We start from the raw sequence: 27,891 nt of genomic DNA, 5'->3' as shown, positions 1-27,891 counted from the left end.
CCCACCGGAGGCTCACAGTCTTAATCCCCATTTTACAGATGAGGCAACAGGCACAGATAAGTTAAGTGACTTGCCCTAAGTCACACAGCTGGTAATTGGTGGAGCCAGGATTTGAACCCCTGACCTCTGACTCCAAAGCCCGTGCTTTTTCCTCTGAGCCATGCTGCTTAAAACACCCTATAGTAGGCTTATTCCTTCTGAACACCTCTGGATGTCTTTAAACTGCTCTCTCCATGGTCTGCTTCAGTCATGTTTGTAAATCCATCTGCTTTCTTAAAAATTGATGCAAGACCTCCAAAACTACTAAGTGAACTATTTCTTTATGTTTGTAATGATGTATTGGGTTATAGAAGTTCAGTGGGGTCCTCACTGGACATTGATTCCTCTGAATAAGATCCAGCTAACTCGTCCACTTCTGTATTGTCCATTCTTAAAGTAAGATAATTCCCTAGCTCAACCAGGCCTTTGGTTATTGGCTCCAGGGATCTCTTGAATGCCTTGAAAATCTAACCAAAAACTGTGGAGAGAGTTTCCTTCAAGATCCATTTATTGTCCCTGTGTAGTTTCAGCCGTAGTTTGGAGGAGGTGGGAAGGGTGAATGGGTTGGGTAAGGCACTGTAGGTTTGCCCTTGGGACAGTGGAATGCTGGCATGTGGCATCACACAATATTGCCCTCTATCGCTGAGTTGGTTGTCACCTGGAGTAAGCTTGTATCACTTGAAACATATTTCAATATAAAATGTCAAGCCGAGTCAAACATTATATGTCATATTCATTTAAATAGTCAGATGCTGAAGGAGCCAAAGAGTATGAGTACAGTGCTAATAGTAAGAACCTAAAAGATTTCCAAACTCATACTTATCTTCTTGATAATTTCATCAGAGCAAACCTTTTCACTCTAGGTTGCAGCTGCAAAGCTGTACAGTGTAATTATGGTGGAACAATTTGTTAATATAGTCTGGTGCCTGATTTAGCTGAACTGGTCCAGTAAGAGGGATCATCTGTTTAAAGCCTCCTCTAATGGGGTCAAACTGTGCTGTTCAAAGGCCTTGGAAACTCTTCCTTTACAGAACGAGATCTTTTTGGTTACTTTTTGCTTTCAGATCATTTTAAGTATCTGTGTTCTTTGAGGTAAGTGAACCACTTCCCTAACAGACAGGTTTGCTGTTGGTCTCTTGTTTTATTAGGCTCAAAGTGTTCAGCTCTCTTACCCTTAAGAGAGAGACCAAAGTGATCTTCTTTCCACTAAGGTTTGTGTGTGATTCTCCCTTGTTAGCTTCTGAATTCCCTGCTGGTCACAGACCCTAACAAATTGCCTGTCTTTTTCCTAGTAAGCTAAACAGTGCCTTTTTTCTAATCTCCAAGAAAGGAGCTCAGAACTCTAAGCTTCTGGTCTGAGCCCAACGGTCAGGCTGGACATCAGAAATGTTGCATAGAACCACATGCTGTACAAGCCCATCATGTTGAGTTTTCCATGGAGCCTGGAGAGCTCTGCATAAATTGGTGGTGGTGGAAGGGACAGACCAACTCTTAGAAGCCTCTGCTTCTTTCTTCTGTTGAATCAATCACATTTATTGAGTGCTACTGTGTGCAGAGCACTGTATTAAGTGTTTTGATGAGCACAACAATATAATGGACACATTCCCTGCTAACATGGAGTCTACAGTCTAGAAATGTATTAATCCCAAAGTTTATTTTGTTTTATGGTATTTTTTAAGCACTTACTATGTCAGACATTGTTCTAAGTGCTGAGGTATATACAAGTTAATCAGATAGGACACAGTATATTTCCCACATGGAGTTTACAGTTTTAACCTCCATTTTACAGTTGAGGTCACTGAGGCACAGAGAAGTTCAATGGGAGGGTCACACAGCAGACAAATGGCAGAGCTGGGATTAGAACCCAGATCCTTCTGACTTCCAGGCCTGTGCTCTATGCATTAGGCCACACCGTGAAGGATTTTTGAACACTTTTAATAAAGTGAAACTTAGTGGCTTTAAGTTTCACCTGAAGTGCCGTCCATTTTCACACAGCCTGTCCGCTACACCTATGCTCCAATTGCATTCATAGTCTTCTGTCACCCTCAGTTCTTCCTCATGCGTACTCTCTCACACACCTAGAGGAAAATTTACCAGAGCCAACATCACAGAGTTCATGCTTCTAGGACTTGTGCTCCTTGCTGGGTTGCTGCACATCATTGTCATCTTCACTGGTATTTACTGAGTGTTTACGTGTTCAGACTACTGTACTAAGCATGTGGGAGAGAACAATACCAAGAGTTGGTAGGTATGTTCCCTGTCCACAATGAATGTACAGTCTAGAGGGGGAGATAGATATTAATGTATAATGTTTCTAATGTATAATTTGACAGCACTATGGAGCAGGTTCTTGGAGATCCTGTTTCATCAGTAAGCCCAGAAAGAAGCAATTACTTTTAAGTGCCCAAAGGGATATTTACACTGATAATGAGACCTGTATTGTAGGGGTGCTTCTCACCTCTTTGCATTAACTGAGGTCTTGTCTTATGCCATCGAGTCATTTCCAACCCATAGTGACACCACAGACACATCTCTCCCAGAATGCCCCGCTCTCCATCTGCAGTCATTGTGGTAGTGTATCCATAGAATTTTCTTCATAAAAATATAGAAGTGGTTTACCATTGCCGCCTTCTGCACAGTAAACTCGAGTCTCCGCCCTCGACTCTCCCATGTCATTGCTGCCGAGCATGGTTGAGTTTTGACCTGTAGCAGATTTCCTTCCACTTGCTAGTCACTGCCCAAGCTAGGAATGGAATGGGTAGGCCTCTGCTTGACTCTCCCTCCTGTAGCTGAGACTGGTAGAGTATTGGAAACTCTCCAGGTGCAACCTTGAGAGGGGATTAACTGAGGTACTGGAACTCAAGTTCTATAGAGGAAAAAAAAGCCTGTTACACACACACACACACACACACACACACACCCACCCACCCACCCTAGTTTTCATAATTAGTAACAAATATAAAAGAATCATTATCTAATTACGGCATTTCAAAGAGAGCTTTGTAGTGCTAGTACAAATGTAATTCCTAGCCTACATTTTTCCTGAAAGAGAAGGGAAAACCTGTCAAGGTTTGGAACACTGGGACATTCATCAGAAGTAGAGATACGTTATATATGGCTGAACTTTTTCACACATAGTGGTAGTGACAGTGTGATTTTATACTTGTTTGCAGGTATAGTTGAATGGACTGATGCGTGTTTGACAGTTTCTTCCAAGACATACACATTTAAAGAGAGTCCTTTTCTGTGATGTTGGTATTTTCAGAATCTGACACAATTTTCAATCTGCTTCTTAGTCTTACTATATTCCTGAAACTCTGTTCTTAACATGCCACTCTCTGTCTGATGGCTGCTATTCTGTCTGTTGTCTCTTGGCAATATGTAGTTATTTCACCATCAATCATATTTATTGACTGCTTACTGTGTGCAGAGCACTGTATTAAGTGCTTGGGAGAGTACAGTATAAGACACAACATGCTCCTTATGGAAGGCACGTCTCCAAGGAGACTTTCCTGACTAAACCCACCCTCCTCTCCTATTCTCCCACTCTCTTCTGCATCACCCTGACTTGCTCTCTTCATTCATCTGCCCCACCATCCCCACAGCACGTATGTATATACCTGTAATTTATTTATTTATGTTAGTTCCTGTCTCCCCCTATAGACTGTGAGCTCGTTATGGGCAGAAATGATATCTGTTGTTGTACTCTCCTAAGTGCTTAGTACAGTACTTTGCACACAGTAAGTTCTCATTACATACAATTGAATGAATGAATGAACATACCCTTGGACATTTTTTGCAGTTGTGCTCCACAGTATCATTAAAACATTTGTTCCATATTTTTAAAGGCATTTATTAAGTGTTTACTATGTGCGGAGCACTGTTCTAAGTGCTAGGGGTGATACAAGGTGATCAGGTTGTCCCACATGGGGCTCACAGTCTTAGTCCCCATTTTACAAATCAGGTAACTGAGGGTCAGAGAAGTTAAGTGACCTGCCCTAGGTCATACAGCAGACATGTGGCAGAGCTGGGATTAGAACCTTTGACCTCTGACTCCCAAGCATGTGCTCTTTCCACTGAGCCACGCTGCTTCTCTACACATTCTTTACTTATCATCAGTACACCATATAGTAGTTCCAGTGGGTATCCTCCTTTCATCCATTTCATTCATTTGTCCCACCTTCGATGAACTTTGCTGGCTGCCAAAAGCGTAAGAAAATGAATGTGGGTGCTGTGGTCAGGTCCAGGGCTCAGTTTCTACCGTATTTCAGTACATTAAGGAATGGGTCGTATTAGAATCCAGCAGTTTTGGGCCTTGAGGCAAAATAATTTTGCAAGTGGATACTGCCAACCCAGAATATGGAAAATGCGTCTTGTGAAAGAAAAAAATCTGCCTGTGGCTATCTTCCTATTCATAGTTCACTAAATGTGTTCTATGAGCCAGTAGATTTAAATAATTATTTTTATCTTTCCAAGTAGTGTTTTATAAAGCAGCATAAACCATTCTGGCCTCACAGTGTAAATGAATTGACTTTGCCTAGGTATTATCTACATGAAACAGTAGGAGAAAAGATTGAACATGAACATGCAGTTCAGTGATCATCAGGTAGATATAAAACTTCCCTTTTTCTTTTCTTTTTTTTAATTACAAATTAGAGATTTGCTGATGCTATTTATGAATACAAGTTTCAGCATTGTCTTGGAAACATAATCTTATAATTGCCTTCTGTAAAAATTAATAACCGTAGCTTTCTTTGGTTTTAGAGAAACTTCAAATGAACATGTGTCTAATCTCAAAAGCAAGGTCACACATTGTTTAAAAGAAAAGAAAACATTATCAGGAAAGCAGCATGCCCTAAGAGAAGAGGATATGGGGCCCACAAGCCAAGGGACCTGAGTTCTAATAATAATAATAATAATAATAATAATAATGACATTTATTAAGCTCTTACTATGTGCAAAACACTGTTCTAATACCAGTACTGCCACTTGCCTACTGTGTGACCTTAGGCAAGTCATGTAAAGGAAGTTAAGAATGTACCTCAGTTTTCTTATCTGTGAAGTGGGGATTAAATCCTGGATCTCCCTTCTTTTTAGACCTACTCACTGCTGAACTGAAGTGGATAGTGCTGGAAAGAGGATTTACCTTTGTAATACAAGGCAGAGATGAGAGAGATCCTCTCTCCCTTGTTTCACAGAATAGGCACATGGGGTTCACCCTTGTAGAGAGAAGAATTGAGCCCATTATGTCAACATCTTAGAAATAGACTTGTTTCATTTGGAAAATCCTTCCCTGAAATGCAACAGCAGATCACTTACTAAATATGAGTGTTTGGGAATGGATGTAAAACAATATAGAATACCTATGTTCAGTTTTCCTCTCAACTTGAAGGGCTTTCCTATTTTGTGCATTGAGAGTCAGGTCCAGAAGGTTATGAAAAGGATAAGAATGAGATAAGATAAAGAATCTGAGCTTTTTTTTTAATCAAGAAGAGTCTTTTGGTGTGCTAACTGAACAGGTGCTATGAATTATAAATAAGGTTTCTCTCAGGTCATGAGAAAAAAAAATCTGGATAACCTTTCAATTTGACTTCAAATTGGAAAATTCCTTCTGTACAATTCATTTAGCTATTAGAAGAAGAGCATGATAAATAGTTTCATTGTAAGGATGGAATGTCTCATGAAGATGCATCACAATTGGAATGACCCAATTATGGTTAACCTCTTTTAGTGCAGGATCACCAGATGTTACATGATGGGGAAGGTGCAGTTCATTTTGAGTGTTTCCGTTTAAAACTATTCACTGCCTGAGTGTGTAGTGCATTGGAGAAAGTGCACTTATAAGTTAGCATGTTTCTAATTTAATTAACTTTAAATTAGGTTTCAGGTAACAAGGTATACAAATGGGTGCAACGATTGCACAGTATAAATTTGCTTCGGGTGACTGTTCCTTTCAAAGAAAAATCACAGGAAGATTTAAGATGCAAAAATGATGGATATGGCAGCAAGGAAAAAGACAAATTATTCAGGCACTATAAATATGGTCTTGTATAATTGCTCATAAATTATTATGCTTCAGGCTGAATTCCATCCATCCAGTTTCCCTAGATCACTTGGTTTATTTTCAGTAATATGAGAAATTATTAGAAATTGGAAAATATAGTATGCATTATAAAATGATTAACACCAGAGAAGCATTGTAATTTGTTGGCAAGAACTGCATTTGCAGTGTGCCCCATATGTTCCAAATGTTCATTTCACTTTAGCTTTTTAAGACCAGATTACTTTCAATTTGTCAGTGTCTAGGATCTACTTATCTTTGCAAAGCATCTTGAACTGAAATTTAAGATAAATCTTTCTTGGATTTACAAAATGACCTGTGTCAACTAAAAGAAACAAATGACCTCATATCGTACATGATCAATGCGATCAATTCTTTGGTTGTAAATTTTGCTTACTTTTGTTACTGCAGTTTGCCTTAATAGTTGAATGTTTAAATGCTATTAAAACAACATTATTAATGTGACAAATTATTCAAACTTTTTCAACATGATTTGTTTCCCATTGTTGAGTGGAAAACTTTCTTGGTAAGGAAATCAATAACTTTACCTATGTATTTTAAATTTAGAACTAATTTGCTAGACATCATCATTACCATCATCAGACTGCTGAGGTATTTGTGGCATTGAACTGAGAAAATTCATTTGTTCCTATTGAAAATGAGAAAGAAAAATAAAATTAAAATTTTCCACAGCTTTTAATAACACAGAAATACTACATTTTGTCATTGCTTAGAAATAGGAATTTGAGAGCAGTTCCCAGTTCAGAAATTAGAACCATCAGCAGTGAATGGATCTAGCTGAGTTCGTTCTGTGAGCTGACAAATTTGAAAACTATTCCAGTTCACATTCTTCCCTCTTAGATTATCCTTGAATGTGGGTTAGGTGCTCTAGCAGAATACCAGAGACGCATCTCCTAAGTGGCCGATTCAGATGAATACATATATTTGGAGCCACAGTATTGCCTTCCATGCTTGTTCTATAAAACCAGCACAGCCCAACCCATTGCCACATCCTCCCTCTGTCCTGGAATTTCCTTCCTCTTCATTCCTGACAGAGCACCACTCTTCCCATCTTCAAAATCCTCTTAAAATCACATCTCCTCAAAGAGGTCTTCCATAACCAGCCTTCATTTCCCTTATTTATCCTCCCTTCTATATGGCCTATGCACCTCACTCTACCTCTCATTGCACTTGATTATCTGCCCCACTGGACTTATGCATGTATCCTTTACTCTCCTATTTCCTCTATCTGTAATTCATTTCAATGCCCTTTTTCCCCTTAAGTCTGTAGACTTCCTGAGGGCATGGATCATGTCTACTAACTTTAGTATATTGTATGCTCCCAAGCACTTAGTATAGTGTTTTGTACATGGTAAAGGGTTGATCAATGCCATTGATCAATTTATTGATTGATTGAGTTCAGATTGCAGACATTTATCCCTGTGATCTCAGCCGACTGTCTCACTTGTCTAGCACCTAAATGGCAAATGTGTGATCAGTTGCCATTCTGCTTTCCCTTTTCACTACTCTGTAGGTGTCCTATCTCTCAGGATACAACATTTATAATCCCATGGGAAAGATTCTTAGAAAGACATTATGTCCACTGTCTCCCTTCATAGAACTTTTACATAAAAAATGTGCAGCTGTTCATTATAATGCTGCTGCTTCAAGTTTCCCCTCTGTGATCTCCTTGGGGTGGGGAATGTGTTCCCCAGTCTTTTATATTGTACTCTCCCAAGTGCTTTGTACAGTACTCAGCACACAGTAAGCACTTAATAAGTACATTGATGGATTGATTGGTTTTTCCAGAGATTTCATCACTGAGGAATTTTGCTTAAGGAGCCGGGATGAAAATCTTTTAAAGAGATGATTTTCTCTTGGAGATATGGTTTCTAACTCTGACTCCTATTTGGTCGTAATTGTAAGAATATTGTAGTTTTCTTAGTCATCTGTGTTTGGAACTGACTACAGTCATTTCTGCTGTAACAATGTAGAGTTAAATTCCACCCTACCCATTTTAGAATCTCAGATGTGTTTGAGAACCTGCCAAATTCAAGTTTAGACTAAAACCTCATGCCATTCAAGATTGACAGTGCATCAAGAAGGAATATTCACCTTCATTTTAGATCATGAATTCTGAGAAACATTTTTAATTATGATTTTAACAAGGGAGAGGAGAAGGAAAGCGATCACCTATTTGTCTTCTGCCTTTTTGATAATTAAGATTTGGTCCATGTTCATAGTATGCCTTTTTCTAAATGTCACCAAATGTTATAAATCTTATTATAAGTTATTACATTGTTTCAGCTGGTTTCTGGAGGCTCTCTCTTTTTTCATAATTATTGCTTCATGGCTTTTGCTTTCCTTAAACTCACTGGCTAACCAATCAACTAAGGACATGTTCAAAGCCTGAACTGAAATTGTAACAGTGCACTTCCAACTCAGTGCCCTGCACACTGGCTACTGAAATGAGTTCAAATCTGTCTTTTTTGGTTTTTAGATGTAATCAGAGGGGAACATAGTCTGTTGTGCTGTACTCTCCCGAGGGTTAAATTCAGTGCTGTGCACACAGTAAGTGCTCAATAAGTACAATTGACTGATTACTGCCTTATGCCTCTGAAAATAAAGAATGGATGCATCTGTGATCTCAAACAGTGACATCTATCTCATCAACTATTCCAAAACATGACAGCACCTGAAGGTTGCACAGATCCTGGGCAGCCACTCCCTTGATCAGCGATCTGATCTAACCATTGTCTGATAGATCCAGACTCATTCTGACAGTTTAGTCACTGCATTGAAAAGAGGCTACCTCAGTGTGAGTCCTTTGAATAGTTGAGACCTCCAAGCTAGTCCACAATAATAGGTGCATTTGAATGAATTGGTGGGGGAAAGGGAGGCTGCCTGCTGGTGAGCTCATAGACTTCATAGCTCTCAAACTAACCTTTACATTATGCCCCACTTTCACCTCTCCCACCACCGGTCTCTTGCTCACAACCTCCTGCCCAGAATACCCTCTTCATTAACATCTGCTGGCTCTTCAGCACTATCAAACCATCTTAAACATTTGGTCAATCACACCTCGTAGCCTAGTGGATAAAGCACAGACCTGGGAGTCAGAGGACCTTGATTCTAATCCCAGCTCTGAAATTTATCTCTTGAGTGATTTTGGGCAAGTCACTTAAGTTCTCTGTGCCTCGGTTGCCTCACTAGTAAAATGAGGATTAAGACTGTGAGCCCCATGTGGGACATGGACTGTGTCCAAACTGATTAGCTTATATCTACCCCACTGCTTAGTATGGGGCCTGGCACGTAATAAGTGCTTGATAAATATCACAATTATTATTATTATTATCATCCTCTTCTGTTACCTCTCACCCTCCAACTGTAAATAAGCACTTACCAATACCATGAAAACCCTCGCTTAAGTGCTTCTATTCACACGTTTATACAGTGCATACCTACTATATGCTTAATATATACCACTAATACATACAACTACATAACTGGCACAAGTGGTACAAAGTTTTGGAAACACTCAACCTATCTACACAGTGTTGTCCTCACAGAGAAGCAGTGTTGCTTAATGGATAGAGCACAGGCCTGGGAGTCAGAAGGACATGGGTTTTAAATCCAGCTCTGCCACTTGCCTGCTGTGTGACCTTGAGCAAGTCACTTCATTCTTTGGACCTCAGGTACCTCATCTATAAAATGGGGATTGAGTCTGTGAGCCCCATGTGAGACAGGGACTGTGTCCAACCCCATTTGCTTGTATCCACTCCAATGCTTAATACAGTGCCTGGCACATAGTAAGTGTTTGACATATCACAATTATTATTATTATCATTATTATTATCTTCCTTTTGGCCAGGTCTCTTTTAGTCTCCACTTAATGTCCAGTTCTCTCTGGTTCTCTTTGCCACCCCCCCGACCCTCTGTCTCTTTCACTGAACTCCTCTTCTACCACCTCTAACCTTCCAACTGTTCACTGTTGTTCAAGGGCTCCGTTCTAAGTTCCCTTCTCTCCTCACTTTGTAATCACTGTCTGAGGGCACTCTGCTTCCAGGGCTTCAGCTGGCACCTCTGTGTAGTTGACTAACACCACTGATATGCTTACAACCACCCATAATACTTTTGAACAAACCAACATATACACTACTATTTAAGCACTTATTTTTCAAATCAAGCTATCTTTCCTCTTTTTTGATCAGTAAATTACTTTGCATCTCTCTCCCATTAGATGTTAAGTTCCTAGTGAGCAGGAACTGTCTGGCATCTCTGATATTTGTTCCCATGAGGTCAGTACAGTGCTCAGTAAATACCGTTGATTCATTAATTGATTCATGTCCAACCGCTGCAGACATGGATAGGGGCAGAGAGAAAACCACCCATATAAGTCAATTTTACTATTTGTTGTCAGCTTTGATTAAGGTTCAGGAGGAGTAATGCAAGATGGAATCTTGAATCAGTGTGATGATTTACATTTGTAGAGGTAGCACAGACCATCAGAAATGGGAATGTGTATGTTTGTTAGGGGGAAACAGACTGCCCTCTGTCTCCGAGGACATTATGAGCTATGTAGCTGTTTTTCACCTGCTCTACTAAAATGCACCAGGACCGTTCCTGTTAAATCCTTAAAAACCATTGAATCTAAGATTGACCAGCTCAGGGAACTGCAGGAAGACTGCCAGCACTGTTCGAGTCACATTGAGAAGGATCTAGGGACTAATAAATTGGTTTTGGGCAGGGAACATGTCTGCCATCTCTGTTGTACTTTCCCAAGTGCTTATTAAAGTACTCTGCACATAAAATGAACTCAAGATGAACTCAAGATGAACTCAAGATCATCATCAATGAACTCATTGATGATGATAATAATCAGTAAATTTGATAAAATTTGATAAAAATGCTGAATGGGTGAGATTGTCTAACAGTGGGGAAAAAAAGTTTCAATCTGAGGGTGGCACCATCCAAAGAAAGGCCCAAACCTGCCAGTGCATACTGAAGCTGAGAATAGTGTGAGGGATTTGTGGTGGGGAGGGGCAGAGAGAGAGAGAGATTGAGAGGTTGAGATTTTGTGTGATTTTAGTCAATTTGGCGTTTTCACCTGTGCCTGTGAAGCCAGCAGCCCCCTACAGATTTCCTATTAGATAGCAATTAAGCTTTACTTTAACCTCAATCTCAACAGCTACCTGATGAATTTGACTGCTGGGAATTGCCAAGGTTTGGGGAATCCTGTGTGAACATTTCAAAGACAAAGGGTTTCAGTACTAGATTTATATTAGGTAGAAAGTGGGGTAGTTAGGGGTTTTATTTGGTAAAAGAAGGCTCAGAAGATATTTCATTTTATTTTTCTGCAGTGATTATTTCTTGAACCAGTGGGTGAAGTGTCATACATACTATAAGGCCATTCTCGATGTAGAATTAGGAGATAACAAAGGTTCAGTGCTGGAATTTAATTCGACTAATATTCATTGTTATAAGAATCTAGCTATTAAAAATATGGACATAAGACCAAGTAAACCTTTCTACCTCTACTAGCTTTGAAGAATTTCAAAAGAATCCGAAGCGAAACTAAATACAGATCACTGTGGTTGAGAGAAGACAGGAGCATATCCTCATTGCCTTGCTGATTCCCCTATCTGTAATTTATTTTAATTTCTTTCTTCCCTTCTGTATTGTAAACTTCTTAAGGACAGGGATTCCGTCTACCAACTCTACTGTTTTGTACTTTCCCAAGTGCTCAGTGCAGCACTTTGCACACAGTAAACACTCAATACCATTATTTGATTACTTTCTCAAGTACTTAGTTCAGTGCTTTGCACAGAGTAACTGCTTTCTAAATTATTATTATTATCTATATTATTATTTTATTATTTTTAAATTGTATTTGTTAAGCACTTACCATGTGCCAGCCACTGTACTAAATGCTAGGGTAGATAGAAGATAATCAGTTTAAACAAAGTCCATGTCCCACATAGGCTTCACAGTCTTCATCTCAATTCTACAGATGAGGTAACTGAGGACTTGCCCAAGGCCGTACAACCGACAGGACTTGCCTAAGGGCACACAACTGACAAGTGGCAGGAAGCTAGATTAGAACCCAGGTCCTATTAGAAAGCACGAGTTAATAAAAACATTAAAGTGTCAAAAATTAGATCAGAATTTAAGACAAGCAAACCTAAATATTTCTAAAAGAAATTCTTTTCACAGCCTCATTTGCCATCAGCTTCTGTGTTACAAAGTGAATTGGGTGTGGATCAAAAACAGCAAAATGTCTCATGCAGTTGTTATGACTTATTTTGTCTACTATTGATATTTTGATTATCGAAGCAACAGCTGTATCCTTTAATGTGCAAAAAGATCTCAGGCCAGTCTTTGAATATCACATGAGAATTGTGTTATATTATGTCATCATCAATCATTGTTTTGGACACAACTGATCATTAGAAGAGGTGACTGGAGGAATTTAAAAGTCAAATTGAAAGCAGGTGCCAACAAGTATTTTTTTTTTGTCAAATAGAGAATTAAAGAAGTTGAAGATATTTTATTAGGCCAAATAGTTGAGGTGAAAACTTTACATGGGATCAGCCAGCATCATGATTTTGGGAAGGAAAAGAGAGTAAACTTGAAGACCTTTGTTATTTTATTTTGTTTGCGTGTATGTATGTGATACTACCTTCCAAAAATAGGTTTAAAAGTCTCTAGAGTTGCTTTTATAATACTTATAGCTTCATTTGACTTTGAAAGTAGTTCCTTTTTCACATTTGTGTTTTGCAATTTTTGCTTTATACTCTGGTAGCAGTTTTTATGTCCAACATTTTTTATTCTGATTTTTTTTGTCTTGCTTTCAGTGGATGGCTGCATTGACTGGTCAGTGGATCTCAAGACATACATGGCTTTGGCAGGCGAACCCGTCCGAGTGAAATGTGCTCTTTTCTACAGCTACATCAGGACTAACTATAGCATGGCCCAGAGCACAGGATTGAGGCTCATGTGGTACAAAAACAAAGGTGATTTGGAAGAGCCCATTATATTTTCTGAAGTCAGAATGAGCAAAGATGAAGACTCAATATGGTTTCATTCAGCTGAGCTGCAAGATAGTGGATTCTACACATGTGTCCTCCGGTGAGTGCTGGGTAAAAAGATCATCATTATTGTAGCTGGATAGTCATGTTTATCATGGTTCCACTGTAGCTGGAAAGAACATTTTTTTTCTAAAAAAATCGTAGTTAAATTATAAGCTCCAAAAGCCATAATTACAGTTGCATCATTGCTTTAACATATCCTAAGAAGAACAGCTTTATAATTTAGCCATCTACTATGACTTTAGAGGGAGAATCTACCCAGGGATTTTTTTCTTCCAGTTTTGATGAAATACTTTTTAAAGGAATACTTTCATGGAGTTTACCTTTAGGCACCTGTGTTTCACACAGTGAATCTGAGCTCACAGTGGCCTAAGTGCCTCATCTACAAAGATGTAGCTGGAAGGTGTCATTGTTAGAGTCTATATTTTACAAGTATTTTTGCACCTCAAGGCAGAGTAGTTATAGAAATCAAAATGGGATTTTTAGTTAGTTTTAATAAATCATCTGTTCTCTCCCCCTGCCTGCAGTCAGAACCATCACAGAGATCTTAAATTTCTCCAATGACAAAGGGCCCATAATAGGTCTTCTGGTGTCTAGTAATTTTTATTCAGAAAGTTCTTCTTTATGTCTGACTTAATTCTTCCAGCTACATGTAGTCTCATATTCAATTTCAAAGTTAGTGAAATCAAAGACTTCTCTGTTATTTTCCCTAATGGCATTTCTCTGCAGCCATCAATATGTATCCTTGTGTTAAAAAGCATTTGGAACCGCTACTGAGGGCTTGATGCTAATAAAATATGTGGAGGGATAAGTGTGCCTATTCATTGTTCCAGATGCCAAAAGAAAAGGGATATAAATAGATGGCCTTGTTTATGCTATTAGGACCTTCTTTTTTCTAAGCCTAGTACAAAGTCTATTTTAGGGAAGCATGCAGACATCAAGAAAGAAGCAAAAAATTATTGAAATCAGAGCCTCATCCCCAAGTGTAATGACCCGAGAATTATTAAAAATATTATAAAAAATACAGATGCTACTAATATTACAAATAGTACCTTAAGGGTGGTTGTTTTCTTCAGTGGACAAGCAGTTCAAAAAGTTCCTTCACATGGGTGAAAAAAGACAGTTTGAACTACTGAAAGTTTTAATAGTCTAGTGAAGCAGCACAGTCCACATAAGTGTTTTAGTGCAATTGCCAAGTGTATATAAATACGTAGTGGGAAGTCCTTTCTATTATTCCTTTTCATTTACATTTTCACCTACCAAGATCTGTTGTTATTTTGAAGTCGTGACTGTTGGCTTTTCCATACTTTGCTATCCTCATATAGGGAATCATTCAAATTGAACTGCTTGGTCCATTTAATCTACCCTGTTAGACTTCTTAAAGGTAGGCCCCAGACCTGCTTTTTAAATAAAATAATAATAATGTTGGTATTTGTTAAGCGCTTACTATGTGCCAAGCATTGTTCTAAGCGCTGGGGGGGGGGGATACAAGATAATCAGGGTTGTCCCACGTGGGGCTCATTTTACAGAGTGAAAATCCCCATTTTACAAATGAGGGAACTTAGGCACAGAGAAGTTAAGTGACTTGCCCAAAGTCATGCAGCTGACAAGTGGCAGAGCTGGGATTAGAACCCATGACCTCTGACTCCCAAGTCTGTGCTCTTTCCACTGAGCCATGCTGCTTCTAATATGTTCTCTAAGTACTCAGAATAGTGCTTTAATGATCACTTGGGTCACCCAGTATATTTTCTGTTTTATTTCCTGCCTATCTAGTACTGGTGGTAGGATGGAGAGAAACAAACATCATACATCACATTTGTCCCTGTCAAGTAGCCAGATGCACACTGTTTTCTTTTTTTTCCTTTCTTTTTTTTGTGGTATTTGATGATATGTGCCTGACACTGTTCTAAGCGCTGGGGTAGTTACAAGCTAATCAGGTTGGACACAGTCCTTGCCTCATATGGGGCTCACAATTTTAATTCCCCTTTTATAGATGAGGTAACTGAGACCCAGAGAAGTGAAGTGACTTGTCCAAGGTCACACAGCCGACAGGTGGCTGAACCAGGATTAGAACCCAGATCCTTCTGACTCCCAGGCTCGTGCTGTATATTAATGGTATTTGTTAAGCATTTACTCTGTCCCAAGTGCTGTTCTTAATGATGGGGTAGATACAAGATAATCAAGTTGGACACAGTCCCTGTCCCACATGGGACTCACAATCTTAATTCCCATTTTTCAGATGTGGTAACTGAGGCAAAGAGAAGTTAAGTGACTTGCCCAAGGTCACACAGCAGACAAGTGTTGGGGCTGGGATTAGGACCCATGTCCTCTGACTCCCAAGCCTCTGCTCATGCCACTAGGCCATGCTGCTTCACAGCCACAATGGTGGTTTCCCCCCTCACCTCTTTTCAAGGATCCTGTAGAGAGTTCATTGGCACATTCCTTTTATACATTGGGGAGAAGGAGTTTGTTTAGGGTTTCCAGAAGAGTGTTCTGGAGAGAGGAAGTATACCAGGCCTCAGATTCATCATACTGACTGTACAGGCATTTTCAGTGAGCTAGCTCAATAACTGTACTTAGCATCATAAAAATGGCTTCACAAAATTCATACCTGTCCCGGTTCATCTTGCAATATCATACTCCCAACACTAGTGATTCTTTTCAAAAGCCTACAATAATTGGTGGATTGTTTTGTACTCTAAATTATGATTAATTCACTCAGCTAAAGTTGTGTATTGAGGAGCACTAAGACTGATTGCTGTATATATCATGATTACCTTTCTTCTGTGCCATGAATAAGGTAGAATACAAGCTATCATCTCTAGCTCTTTGTATGTTCAGAAACATTGGTTAATCTGGTCTCATTATAAGCAAGAAATTTTCATATACATTTCATGTGATAGGCTTCCAAATTTGATTTTGCTTTTTGAAAAGCTAAATGCATTAGGCTGATACCAATTTTTGTGGTATTGAATTTGGATTGTGTTTATCAACTTTGTTGTATTGTACTCTCTTCCAAGTGCGTAGTACAGTGTTTTGCACCATGCTCAATAAAAACTCCATTGATGATCTTGGTGTAGTGGCTAGAGCATGGGCCTGGGAGTCAGAAGGTCGTGGGCTCTAATCCTGCCTCTGCTCCTTGTTTCCTGAGTGACTTTGGGCAAGTCACTTAACTTCTCCTTGCCTCAGTTACCTCATCTGTAAAATGGGGATAAAGACTGAGCCCCTCATGGGATGACCTGATTACCTTGTATCTACCCCAGCACTTAAAACAGTGCTTGGCTCATAGTAAGTGCTTAACAAAGACCATAATTATTATTATTATCATTGTAGATGATGATTTATTTCTCAGAAGTTTAGTTTTGGCTCATTCCTTTATTCACTAGTGCAAGGGTGGGGAGTGGGAATCTTAGAAATTTATCACCCCTGCACAAGATAAAGATTTTAGCCTAGGGTCTTGTGATAGACTGCTCCCTTTATATAATTTTCCTGTGAAGACCCAAACATAAAGCAATTAGAGATACTCTTATATTTGAGGATAGGTGGGAGAATTTAGTTTCATAGTACTGTTTTCACTAATTACATAAAAAAGAACTCACTTCTATTTCGAATGAATAGTTTTTTATGTATCTTCCAATATTTGGTCATCTACCCTTGCTTTTGTTTGTTCATAAAATTATAAGTGGCTTAAAATAGCAAAGGGACCAGAAATAGTAATTTATTTTCATTTCATTAAACTTGTGTTAGATGTATTAAAATGTTCAGAAATATAATCAAGCTATTGTGATGTACTGCCTCTCTCTGTTAACTGTGTAATTTAAGCTCTACTAATACAAACTTTTTTATTTGGTAGGCAGATGCTTACATTTCATAATCATTGGAAGTATCACATGCATTCCCAAAAATTATTAGGGCACATTCAATGTCAGCAACTATGGAAGATGATTTTCAAGAGGCACTTATGATTTCTCATATTGTCTAAGCTCTTTGAAGAAGGGGAGATGTGGGAAAATTGACATTAGCTGAGCTACACCTCAATTTCCTGGTTAACTTCCCCCATCCCAATTGACTGTCCCTAGAGGCTGAAAAAAGAACAAAAAAGAAAATTTCGGGGTGGACAAAGATTGTCAAGGCAAAGATTGTCATAGATTGCCTCAACCCCATCCTTTAATATTATCAAACTCTAGACTGTAAGATCCTCGTGGACAGGGAACATGTCTACCAACTCTTTCATTGTACTCTCCCAAGTGCATAGTACAGTGCTCTCCACACAATAAGTGCTCAGTAAATATGATTGATTGATCAGCTGCATTCCTGGGTCAGTTGGCCCCCAAAATGTCTCAGATGGAGAAGCAGAATGGTGTAATGAATAGAAGATGGGCCTGGGAGTCAAGATGTCATGGGTAATCCCTGCTCTTGCCACTTGTCTGCAGTGTGGCCTTGGGCAAATCACTTCTCTTTTCTGGGCCTCAGTTACCTCATCTGTAAAATGGGGATTAAGATTGTGAGCCCCACAAGGGATGGACTCTGTCCAACCTGATATACTTTTATCCACTCCAGTGCTCAGTATGGTGCCTGGCACATAGTGAAGCGCTTAACAAATACCATCATTATTATTATTATTAGATGTGAGATCCTGCCAGTCATGAGCTTGGACTCTCCAAATGTTCTACCTCTCCTAGGTTTTTCTTGATTTTCTTGGAGAATTGAAACCAAGCATCTTTTAAGAATTAATTGACCAACGCTCTTTTCTCTGCTTCCAAATGATTGGCATTAAGGAGTCTAGTGTTTTCCTAGGAGGTACATTCATTTCATTTATCTGGTACCACCTAGCTATTTTGAAGATAGAAAAAGAAGGTAGTAAGGAGGACACTGAGGGAGGGAGTTAATTAATTGAGTGCCTACTGAATTCAGCATGTGAAGAGTGGAGATTGCAGTAGAAGTAAGGGATGCAGTTTCAGTTCCCTCTTACAGACCTTTTCCTTCCCCCCCAATCCCATCCTTTTTTAAATATCTCTTGTTTTTCCTCCTCCCTTAGAGCTAGATTTAATCCTCATAAGACCCATATAATAGCCCCACTCCTGCTTTAATGATACAAAAATATGCAAAATAGAGGGAGATTATGCATGTAAATCTGATGACTCACAGGTTGAGTTATCTTGATTTGAGAGGTGGTTATTAGCACTTCCACTCTGAGGATCTTACTGACTAAAGAGATAGAGGAAGCTGGTGCAGTTTGTGTGGGTCAGCAAGAACCCTTAACCTTTAGTCATATTTTCCTTCTTTTGTGTGCTGTCATCTTGAATGATGTTAACTCATAGATGCCCACTACAAAAGGCTCTTTGAGAATTGAAACCAAGCGTCTTTTAAGAATTCATTGACTGACACTCTTTACTCTGCTTCCAAATGATTGTCATTAAGCTGCCTGATTTATGGAGTTGGCTTCACTTTCAGCTCTCTCTCTCCCATCCCAGCCCCCGATTACCCAGTGCTGGCTAATTACCTAATACTTGAATGCCTGCTGTTGTTACAAACATTCAAAATGCAGGTTGGTTTTTCATTAAGACATTTCAAACATCCTTAGAAAAGGAAAAATCATTCATTTTGATTGAACTTGATCTTTTGGGATATCTTAGAGAAGAAATGTTTCAATGATCATTACAAGCAAAATCAAGAGAAAGTCTGCATGTGCCTTTCCTAAATCTCCCAAGCATTATCCTAACAATTCAAAAAAAAAATGCTGCTTTCCATGTGGAATGAATATAAATGGGATAGAAAATGACTAATAATGCAAAATTACTAATATCTTTGAAAATTAAAGCCATTTGAAGCATATCTTAATTTTATTGAATCTAACTTTTATTGAAAGATTTTTAATGAGCCTGGACTCTATTTTTATTTGGCTTAATTCTCTGCAGATCAGGGGGTATGAAGTTACTGGAAAGGACACTCGTAGGTTAGAAGAGAGTTGTTTCAATTTGAATTGTGCCTCTACAATATTGCCACAACCAATAGCATTTATTGGTCATCTCCTGTGTGCAGTGCACTGTTCTTTGTTTAATGGCATTTCTTAAGCACTTATATGTCCCAGTCAGTGTCCTAAGTACTGGAGTAAATACAAGATAATCGGGTAGGACACAGTCCCTGACCCAAAGGGCTCATAGTCATAATTCCTGTTTTATAGGTGAGGTAACTGGGGCACAGAGAAATTGAGCACCCAAAGCCATGCAGCAGACAAGTGGTAAGAACAGGGATTAGAACCCAGACTCTCTGACTCCCAGACCCATGCTCTTTCCAGTAGGCCACACTTCTTCACACTGCTTAAGGCTGTGCTAGATACTTGTGCTTGGGAAACTACAGCAGTTAGTAATAATTATGGTATTTGTTAAGTGCTTACTATGTGCTAAGCGCTGGCACAGAGAAGTGAAGTGACTTGCCCAGGGTCACACAGCAGACAAGTGGCAGAATGGGGATTAGAACCCATGTCCTCTGACTCCCAAGCCCTCACTCTTAGTAGAGGGTAATTAGTAGATTACCCTCTACTAATTAGTAACTACTAATTAGTAGGTTAGATCTTTGCCCTCAAGGAGTTTACAGTTTATCAGTAAATATCTTTGACCTTGTCAACTGACTTGGCTGAGCCTGAACTTTTCTGTCTGTAAAATGGGAATATTGCACTTTACCTCATGGAGATATGCATGAATTTGAAAACAATTTAATATCCCTGGGAACAGTGGAATCATAGTCCCTAGCTAACTATCAGGAAGTATATTTAGGCACTGGAACAATTGGATTTAATACTGGTCATTAATATTATAACTTTATAATTGCATATTCTAATGAGAAACTAGAAAAAAATTCCAAGTTCTTTCATCCCTATGTGTAGATGAAGTCATGAGATCCAGAAATGCCTGTTCAGAGAGCTTTTTAGTATGCCTTAGTGAACTCAAATTTTGTTTTTCTGTGTGTTTAAGATTCATGGAGGAATCTTTAAATGTGGCTGTGATGTGAAGAGTGGGAGGAAAAGAGATATAAAGTAATAAGTATGGTATTTAAGTGCTTACCATGTGTCAAGCACTGTTCTAAGTGCTAGGGTCGATACATGTTAATCAGCCAGTCAGTCATATTTACTGAGTGCTTAGTGTGTGTACTAAACCATAGCTTAGTGGAAAGAGCATGGGCTTGGAATTCAGAGGTCATGAGTTCTAATCCAGGCTCTGCCACATACCAGCTGTGTGACTTTGGGCAAGTCACTTAACTTCTCTGTGCCTCAGTTACCTCATCTGGCAAATGGGGATTAAGACTGTGAGCCCCACAGTCTTGTCACGTGGGACAACCTGATCATCTTCATCTTCCCCAGTTTGTGGAACAGTGCTTGGCACATAGTAAGTGCTTAACAAATATAATAATAATAATAATAATAATAATAAATGTGTTTATTTCCTGCCCAAAATGAATTTACAGTCTAGAGAGGGAGAAGTACACCAGTATTAATGAATTTATTATAGATATCATTAGTGATGGTATTTATTGAGTACTTACTATGTGCACAGCACTGTACTAAGCACTTGGGTGTATACAGTTCAATATGTACATAAGTGTTGTGGAACTGGGAGTGGGTATGAATAAAGGGAATAAGTCAGGGTGACGCAGAGGGGAATTGAAGTTAAGGAAAAGAGGGCTTAGTCTCTTGGAGGAGATGTGCCTTCAATAAGACTTTGAAGATGAGGTGAGTATTTGTCGTATATGAGGAGGGACGGTGTTCCAGGACAGAGGTACGATGTGGGCGAGAGGTCAGCAGCAAGATAGATGAGATTGAGGTACAGTGAGAAGGTTAGCATTAGAGGAGCGAATTGTGTGAGCTGGGTAGTAGGAGGAGAATAGCGAGGTAGGAGGAGGCAAGGCGATTGAGTGCTTTAAAGTCATGGTGAAGAGTTTCTCTTTGATGCAGAGATGGATGGGTAACCACTGCAGGTTCTTGAGGAGTGGGGAAATGTAGTCTGAATGTTTTTGTAAAATGTTTTTGCAGCAGAGTGAAGTATGGGCTGGAGTGAGGAGAGACAGGAGACTGGGAGGTCAGCAAGGAGGCTGATACAGTAATCAAGGCAGGATAGGATAAGTGATTGGATTAACATGGTAGCAGTTTGGATGGAGAGGAAAGGGTGGATTTAAGTGATGTTGGGCAGGTCAAAACGACAGGATTTAAAATCCCTATCTAAATGAGGCTAAGAATCTATGTAGGAGGAAGAAAAGGTACTGAATCTCCATTTTACAGATGAGGAAACTGAGGCCCAGAGAAATGAAGCAACTTTCTCAAGGTCACACAGCAGGCAATTGGTGGAGCTGGGCTTAGAGCCCAGATCATCTGACTCCCAGACCCTTGCTCTATGCAATAGGCCATGCTGCTTCTCTGCTATGCCGTGCTGCTTTTCTATATTTGAATATCAAATGTAAATTATAAGTAAAAACCAAACAGTGTGAAAAGAGCACAGGCTTTTTAGTCAGAGAAATACCAGCCCTGCCACTTGTTTGCTGTGTAATGATGGACAAGTCACTTAACTTCTCTGGGCGTCACTTTCCTCATCCTAAAATGGGGGATTCAATATCTGTGCTCCTCATGTTTAGAATGTGAGTCCCCTGTGGGAAGCAGCATGGCTCAGTGGAAAGAGCACAGGCTTTGGAGTCAGAGGTCATGGGGTCAAATCCAGGATCTGCCAGTTGTCAGCTGTGTGACTTTGGGCAAGTCACTTAACTTATCTGTGCCTCAGTTACCTCATCTGTAAAATGGCCCGTCGGACAACCTGATCACCTTGTCACCTCCCCAGTGCTTAGAACAGTGCTTTGCACATAGTAAGTGCTTAATAAACAACATTGTTATCATTATTATTATTATTATTATTATTATGTAGAACAGGGACTATGTCCAGTCTGATTATCATGTTTCTGCCCTAAGGTGGAGTATGTCATAAAATTGTGGTATTCTCCTTTTACAGATAAAAAAAATTCAGGTGCAGATGAGTTAATTGATTTGGATGAAATTATTGGTAAATTGAGAACTCCTTGAGGGTGAATGGAATGAACATGGTAGAAACACTGTGAAGCTAAGTCTCAGGTAGTGTGGCATATCTGGGAGATTATAGCAAAATCAATCCCAAATGGCATAAAATATTTAAATAATGGGCCTCAAGATAATATTAATAAGAATCAGGAATAGCAAAAATGGCATCAACACTGTGGGAATCAAATGCAACAGCTCAGTAGGGCCAGCCTTTACGTGTACATAATGTGGAAAGGAATTCTGGTCATGGAGTACTTTTGCAGTTATACCCAAGCCCACTGAGAGACTCACTGTGCCTGATCTGATTGTCTTACCTTACATCAATCAATCGTATTTATTGAGCGCTTACTTACATCATAGTGGCCACTTAATAAAATTATTCATAATAATATAATGATAATTGAATATCACCATTAATAGCATCATCTTCAAAGGATACACACACACACACACCTCACATGTGCAGTTAATAGTACATAAATCATATTAAAAGCAAGAGCAGGGAGTTAGTCCTTGAGCAATGACATTCAAGCTCCTCATTCTAAGGTTAACCAAAGTTTCTGATCTTTTCTCTGCAACAGATAGAAACACCTTCCATTTTTCCCTTTTTCCTCACACAGTAGGTCAAACTGATGTAAAGGGTAGCTTGACACTACTGAAGAAATGAAAATTCTTCAGAAGATCTTTCAAGTGTGTAGATTCCTCCCCCCCCCCCCCCCCCCCCCACTAGGCTTTCTGAATTTGGGTTGCTTCTTGTCTACCATACTAGTCTGTCATAATCTGTGAAACCTAAATTTCTTTGACGTATTACTTGCTGATTAATTTTCCATTACCTTGAAATTCTCTTTTCTGAGCAAACCTTATTTTCCCTTAGTGTTGCATTGACTGATTTTTGCTCACATCTGGCAAAATCCCATCTGAAAAGACAAAAAAAAAATTATTTTCTTTGCCACTTGCCAGCTTCAGGCACCCAATGCCAACACTAACAGTTCCCATTGTTTTGCTTAAATATTAGGGAAATGAATTCTTGTTCTCATTTTTACTTATATATCAGAAGGAAAAGGATATGAAGCATTGAATTAGAACTTTTCACCTGTCAATAAGTATAGTCATCATTTTTGTTTGTTGTGCTTGGACACTATTTTCATTCTAGTGAAGTATATTGGAAAAGACAAGTTTCTCCCTAAGGGAGAGAAGTAAAAATGAATTCAGGCATTTAAGCACTAGCCAAGAAGGGGGTGGAATCCCAGAGGTGTGAGGTCATTCAGGTTTTCCTTTCTTGTACATTCTCTCTGCACTTTCCTCTCCTTTTGTTCTTTAATCCTTTATCCTCAGAGGAAAAGCTTTGAATGCTGGACTGTCACTGACAAGTTTCCTGGAAGAACTCAGTTTCCACAAGGCTCTGCAAAGGCCTCATTGGAGCTGGTGAGATCAAAGAGAAGTCCAGGTTGTATGTAGATGCCCCCATGATAAATCAATCAATGGTATTTATCGAGCACTTATAATGTGGAGAGCACTGCACTAAGTACTTGGGAGAGTATAGTGCAACAGAGTTGGTAGACATATGAGCTTACAGTCTACACTCTGTAGACATACTTGGAGGTATCAGTGGTATGGGTGTGCACACTGAGGGTTACCCATAGCCTCGACCACAATGTACACATGGAAAAACTATCCCTTACACTGTCATGCTTGTTGCTGGCAGCCTCTGGTGCCATTTTTGTATTTGCCTTTATCTTACAGCTCTTATAAAGGTTCGCGTTCATAAAGAGCCATTCCTTTCTTGATTGAAGTGCACTCTGCTGGTCTCCATGTAGCCATTGACTGGAATGTGGCATTACTGGCATTTTGATTTACTCTATCCATAACATCCTCTCTCGTATTTGCTTTCCATTTTCCAGTTTTTGTTTTAAGGTATTTAAGCACTTATTATGTTCCAGGTACTGTAATAGCACTGGGGTAGATACAAGTTAATCAAGTTGGACACAGTCCATTACCCACCTGGGGCTCACATTTTATAGATGCAGTAAGTGGGACACAGAGAAGTGAAGTGACTTGCCCAAGCTCACACAGCACACAAGGTCCTTGAGTTCCAGGTCCATGCTCTATCCACTAGGCCATGCTGCTTAACACACAATGCTAAATACACTGCTTTGCACACAGTAAGCACTCAATAAATTTGATTGAACAACAGTCTGTGCATCCTACCATTGTCCATTCTCCTTTCATGCCCCCACCCAGTGCAGCTGTGTGAGGTGAACATAGCTTCAGTGCTAGGAGACTGACATTATTATAGAATTTCACTGTTAGTCTTTCCATTGCATTGCTGTCTTTCCATTGCATGTTAAGTATAGCCCACAAATGATGGAACTGTTCATAAACAACTGTTCAAGAGTCAGTAATAGCCTTAGGGAAGATTGGATAACACTAGAACACTGTAGATCTTTATTTTGGTCTGGAGCTTAATGCCACACTTACGACCAGGCTCTATTTAACAGGCTACCAAGGAATATCGTAGCCATCTCGAGTTGATTTTTAACATCAATCAGTAATAAATCGTATTCATTGATCACTTTCTGGGTGCAGAGCACTTACTAACCATTTGGGATAGTACCATACAAGAGTTGGTAGAAACGTTCCCTGCCCACAAGGAGCTTCCAGTCACAAAAGGGAGACAGATATTAATATAAAGAAATTACAGATCTGGACATAAGTGCAGTCAGGCTGAGGCTGGGGTCAATAGTACAAATCCATGCGCAAGGGTGAAGCAGAAGGGAATGGGAGAAGAGGGAAGGCCTCTTGGGGAAAATGTACTTTTAATTAAGCTTTGAAGATAGGGAGAATGATCACCTTTCTGATACGAAGAGGAAAGGTGTTTTAGGCCAGAGGCAGGACATGGGAAGGCGTTGGCAGCACAATAGATTTGATCGAGGTACAGTGTGTAGGTTGGTATCAGAGGAGCAAATTGTTCAGGAGAACAGCAAGGTGAGGTAGGATGTGATAAGGTGATTGAATGCTTCAAAGCCAATGGTAAGGAGTGTCTGTTTGCTGTGGAGATGGATGGGCAACCACTGGAAATTCTTGTGAACCCTGAGGCATTGGACTGTACAATTTTTTTAGAAAAATGATCCAGACAACAGAGTGAAGTATGGACTGAAGTGGGGGGAGACAGGACACAGATTCACATTGCCATTACAAAGAACAGATTGTGTCTGTTTTAATGGGGGGTGAAAATTGTGTGGAATGATGGACATTATCTACAAAGCTAGATGAAAAGAGAATCTGGCTCAGAGTACTTTTGAACTACACTCAGACTCTTAAATAAATTGAACGTAGTCCTTGTCTTTTTTACCGAAGGGAAATCTTGTACCATGACCAAGATGCATCAGGATATGGGTCATTTGGGGGCAATCTCAGTAGTTGCTGTTTTTAGCAGGACTTGTGCATGAAATATCTAGTCTGAGAGAAATGTATCATTCATTGTCAGTCTCCAGTTTATCTCTTCATTCCTCCCTCATAAATAGAACCGTGTGTTGCCAAAATATTATGAACAATGTGTTTCTTTCAGGAGGATATAATTTCCTTTGTGTGTGGCTTAGGTTTCTCCATGGCAACAGTGCTTTAACTTAACCTGATATAAGAAAAGCTCCCCCTGGAGAGAAAACCTGGTTTGTTGCAGTAAGTGCCATTCAGGTGAAACCTTGATGGAGCACAAGGCCATGACACCATCAGAGAAACTAGGTTCTGAAAGCTCTGAAATTTTACTGTTCTGAAAAGTGTTTATCAAGGGCTACACCGTCTCTTATCTGATGTGTTCCCATCACCAAAGGAGACAAAAGCAGGAAATTGCTTTTATGGAATCATGCTTGAGTACCAGCAAGATACACTCTAAGAAGCAACAAGATGAATGAAGTTTGTAGAGTTTGTTATCAAAGAAATCATGGAAATATAAAATAAATAGGGGAAAGGAGGAATCGAATACGTTTTTGACTGAGTGCTCCACACTTTAGTGTTAGGAGAAAATATTGAGAATATTGAAAGAAAAAGGTAATGTGCTCCAAGAAGACAGGAATCATGTCTACTCATTCTGTTGTGCTCTCTTAAGTGCTCACTGTCATCATCATCATCAATCGTATTTATTGAGCGCTTACTGTGTGCAGAGCACTGTACTAAGCACTTGGGAAGTACAAGCTGGCAACATATAGAGACAGTCCCTACCCAACAGTGGGCTCACAGTGTAAAAGGGGGAGACAGAGAACAAAACCAAACATACTAACAAAATAAAATAAATAGAATTTATTTACTACAGAATTCTGCATGCAGTATGTGCCCATTAAATGCTCTTGATGGCAAAATATGTAAAAAGCTAAATGACTGGTTAGATTCTGGAACAGTAGTTTATGGTTGGTTGTTAGAAGGAAAATGTAGGAATATTGAGAGACATCCCTAACCATACAGGGTTTGATGGAGTCTCCCATTGAGATGAGCCTTAGCTCTGAAACTTCTGTCTGAAAATTTGCACAGAGGAATTGATTAGCATGATATTGGCTTGCACAGTGTCACCCATTCTTGTCCCTGTTCTTTCCATTTCTGATGGGACATGGAGGACATTCATTCACTCATTCATTCAATCATATTTATTGAGCTCTTACTGTGTGCAGAGCACTGTACTAAGCACTTGGGAAGTACAAGTTGGCAACATATAGAGATGGTCCCTACCCAACATTTGATTGGGTAGGAAGGCAGGTAGGCATGCAGCACACTGCACAGTGCATGCAGCCATTTTTTAATATGCAGGATCCATATACAGAATAAAAGACTGCAGAATCAGAATAGGGATGGAAGATGATTGAAGGGAAGTGAGAAAGGGATCGAAGTGGTTCAGAAAGTTGGAGGTGGGGCCTGGGGGTGGTATAGAAATGGGACAGTTATTGGAGTGGATGGAAGAGGCTGATGGTGTGGGTTTCAAAAGAAGGGAAAGAGGCAAGTGCAGGGGATGGGGGTACGAAAATGGCAAAGAGGAAGCTGACTCCTCCCCCTTTCCCTGTGAGTCTTGGGGAGTGGGAGAAGATGAGGCCCCCTGAGGAGAGAGTGGCCGGGGAGACAGTGTCATCTGGGGGAGAGTCAGGTTTCAGTGATTGGGTCAACAGGTCAAGAATGAAGAAAAGGTTTCCCGTGATGGAGCGAAGTTCCACAGGCCACAATTGACTGAGGCTGTGATAAGGGGACAAAGGGAAGGAATTGGGCCCGAGAGAGCGGAAGGTGGATTTAGGGCAGTGATAGTAAACAAAGAAGTGGATGGGGGTGATTGGAGGGAAGGGATTGAGGGGACAAGGTAGGGTCAAGGCAGTTGAAAATAGAAGCAACTTAATCTGGAGTTTCTAGTGATTAAAGAGTGAACTCCTTGTCTTCCCTCCCAAACCCTGCCCTCTCCCTGACTTTCCCATCTCTGTTGACGGCACTACCATCCTTCCCGTCTCACAAGCCCGCAACCTTGGTGTCATCCTCGACTCCGCTCTCTCATTCACCCCTCACATCCAAGCCGTCACCAAAACCTGCCGGTCTCAGCTCTGCAACATTGCCAAGATCCACCCTTTCCTCTCCATCCAAACCACTACCCTGCTCGTTCAAGCTCTCATCCTATC

General features: G+C 39.8%; 1 protein-coding gene and 1 non-coding gene across 2 annotated transcripts in view; one reads left to right on the top strand and one right to left on the bottom strand.

Annotated features, from left to right (window-relative positions):
• IL1RAPL2 (interleukin 1 receptor accessory protein like 2) overlaps window positions 1-27,891 on the top strand; it is a 684,340-nt gene that overhangs the window by 337,031 nt on the left and 319,418 nt on the right. The window contains exon 3 of the mRNA XM_038748640.1: window positions 12,955-13,228. Within this exon, the coding sequence (XP_038604568.1) occupies window positions 12,955-13,228 (274 nt within the window). The remainder of the gene's footprint in view (window positions 1-12,954; window positions 13,229-27,891) is intronic.
• On the bottom strand, window positions 2,741-2,878 carry LOC119930147. Its single transcript, XR_005451637.1, has one exon. It is a non-coding gene; the product is annotated as a small nucleolar RNA SNORA7 (small nucleolar RNA).

The sequence above is a fragment of the Tachyglossus aculeatus genome, chromosome 6, assembly GCF_015852505.1.
Source record: "Tachyglossus aculeatus isolate mTacAcu1 chromosome 6, mTacAcu1.pri, whole genome shotgun sequence".
NCBI classification, from domain to species: domain Eukaryota; kingdom Metazoa; phylum Chordata; class Mammalia; order Monotremata; family Tachyglossidae; genus Tachyglossus; species Tachyglossus aculeatus.
The sequence above is the reverse complement of the archived record's forward strand: the minus strand, read 5'-3'. Positions and strand labels throughout refer to the sequence as shown.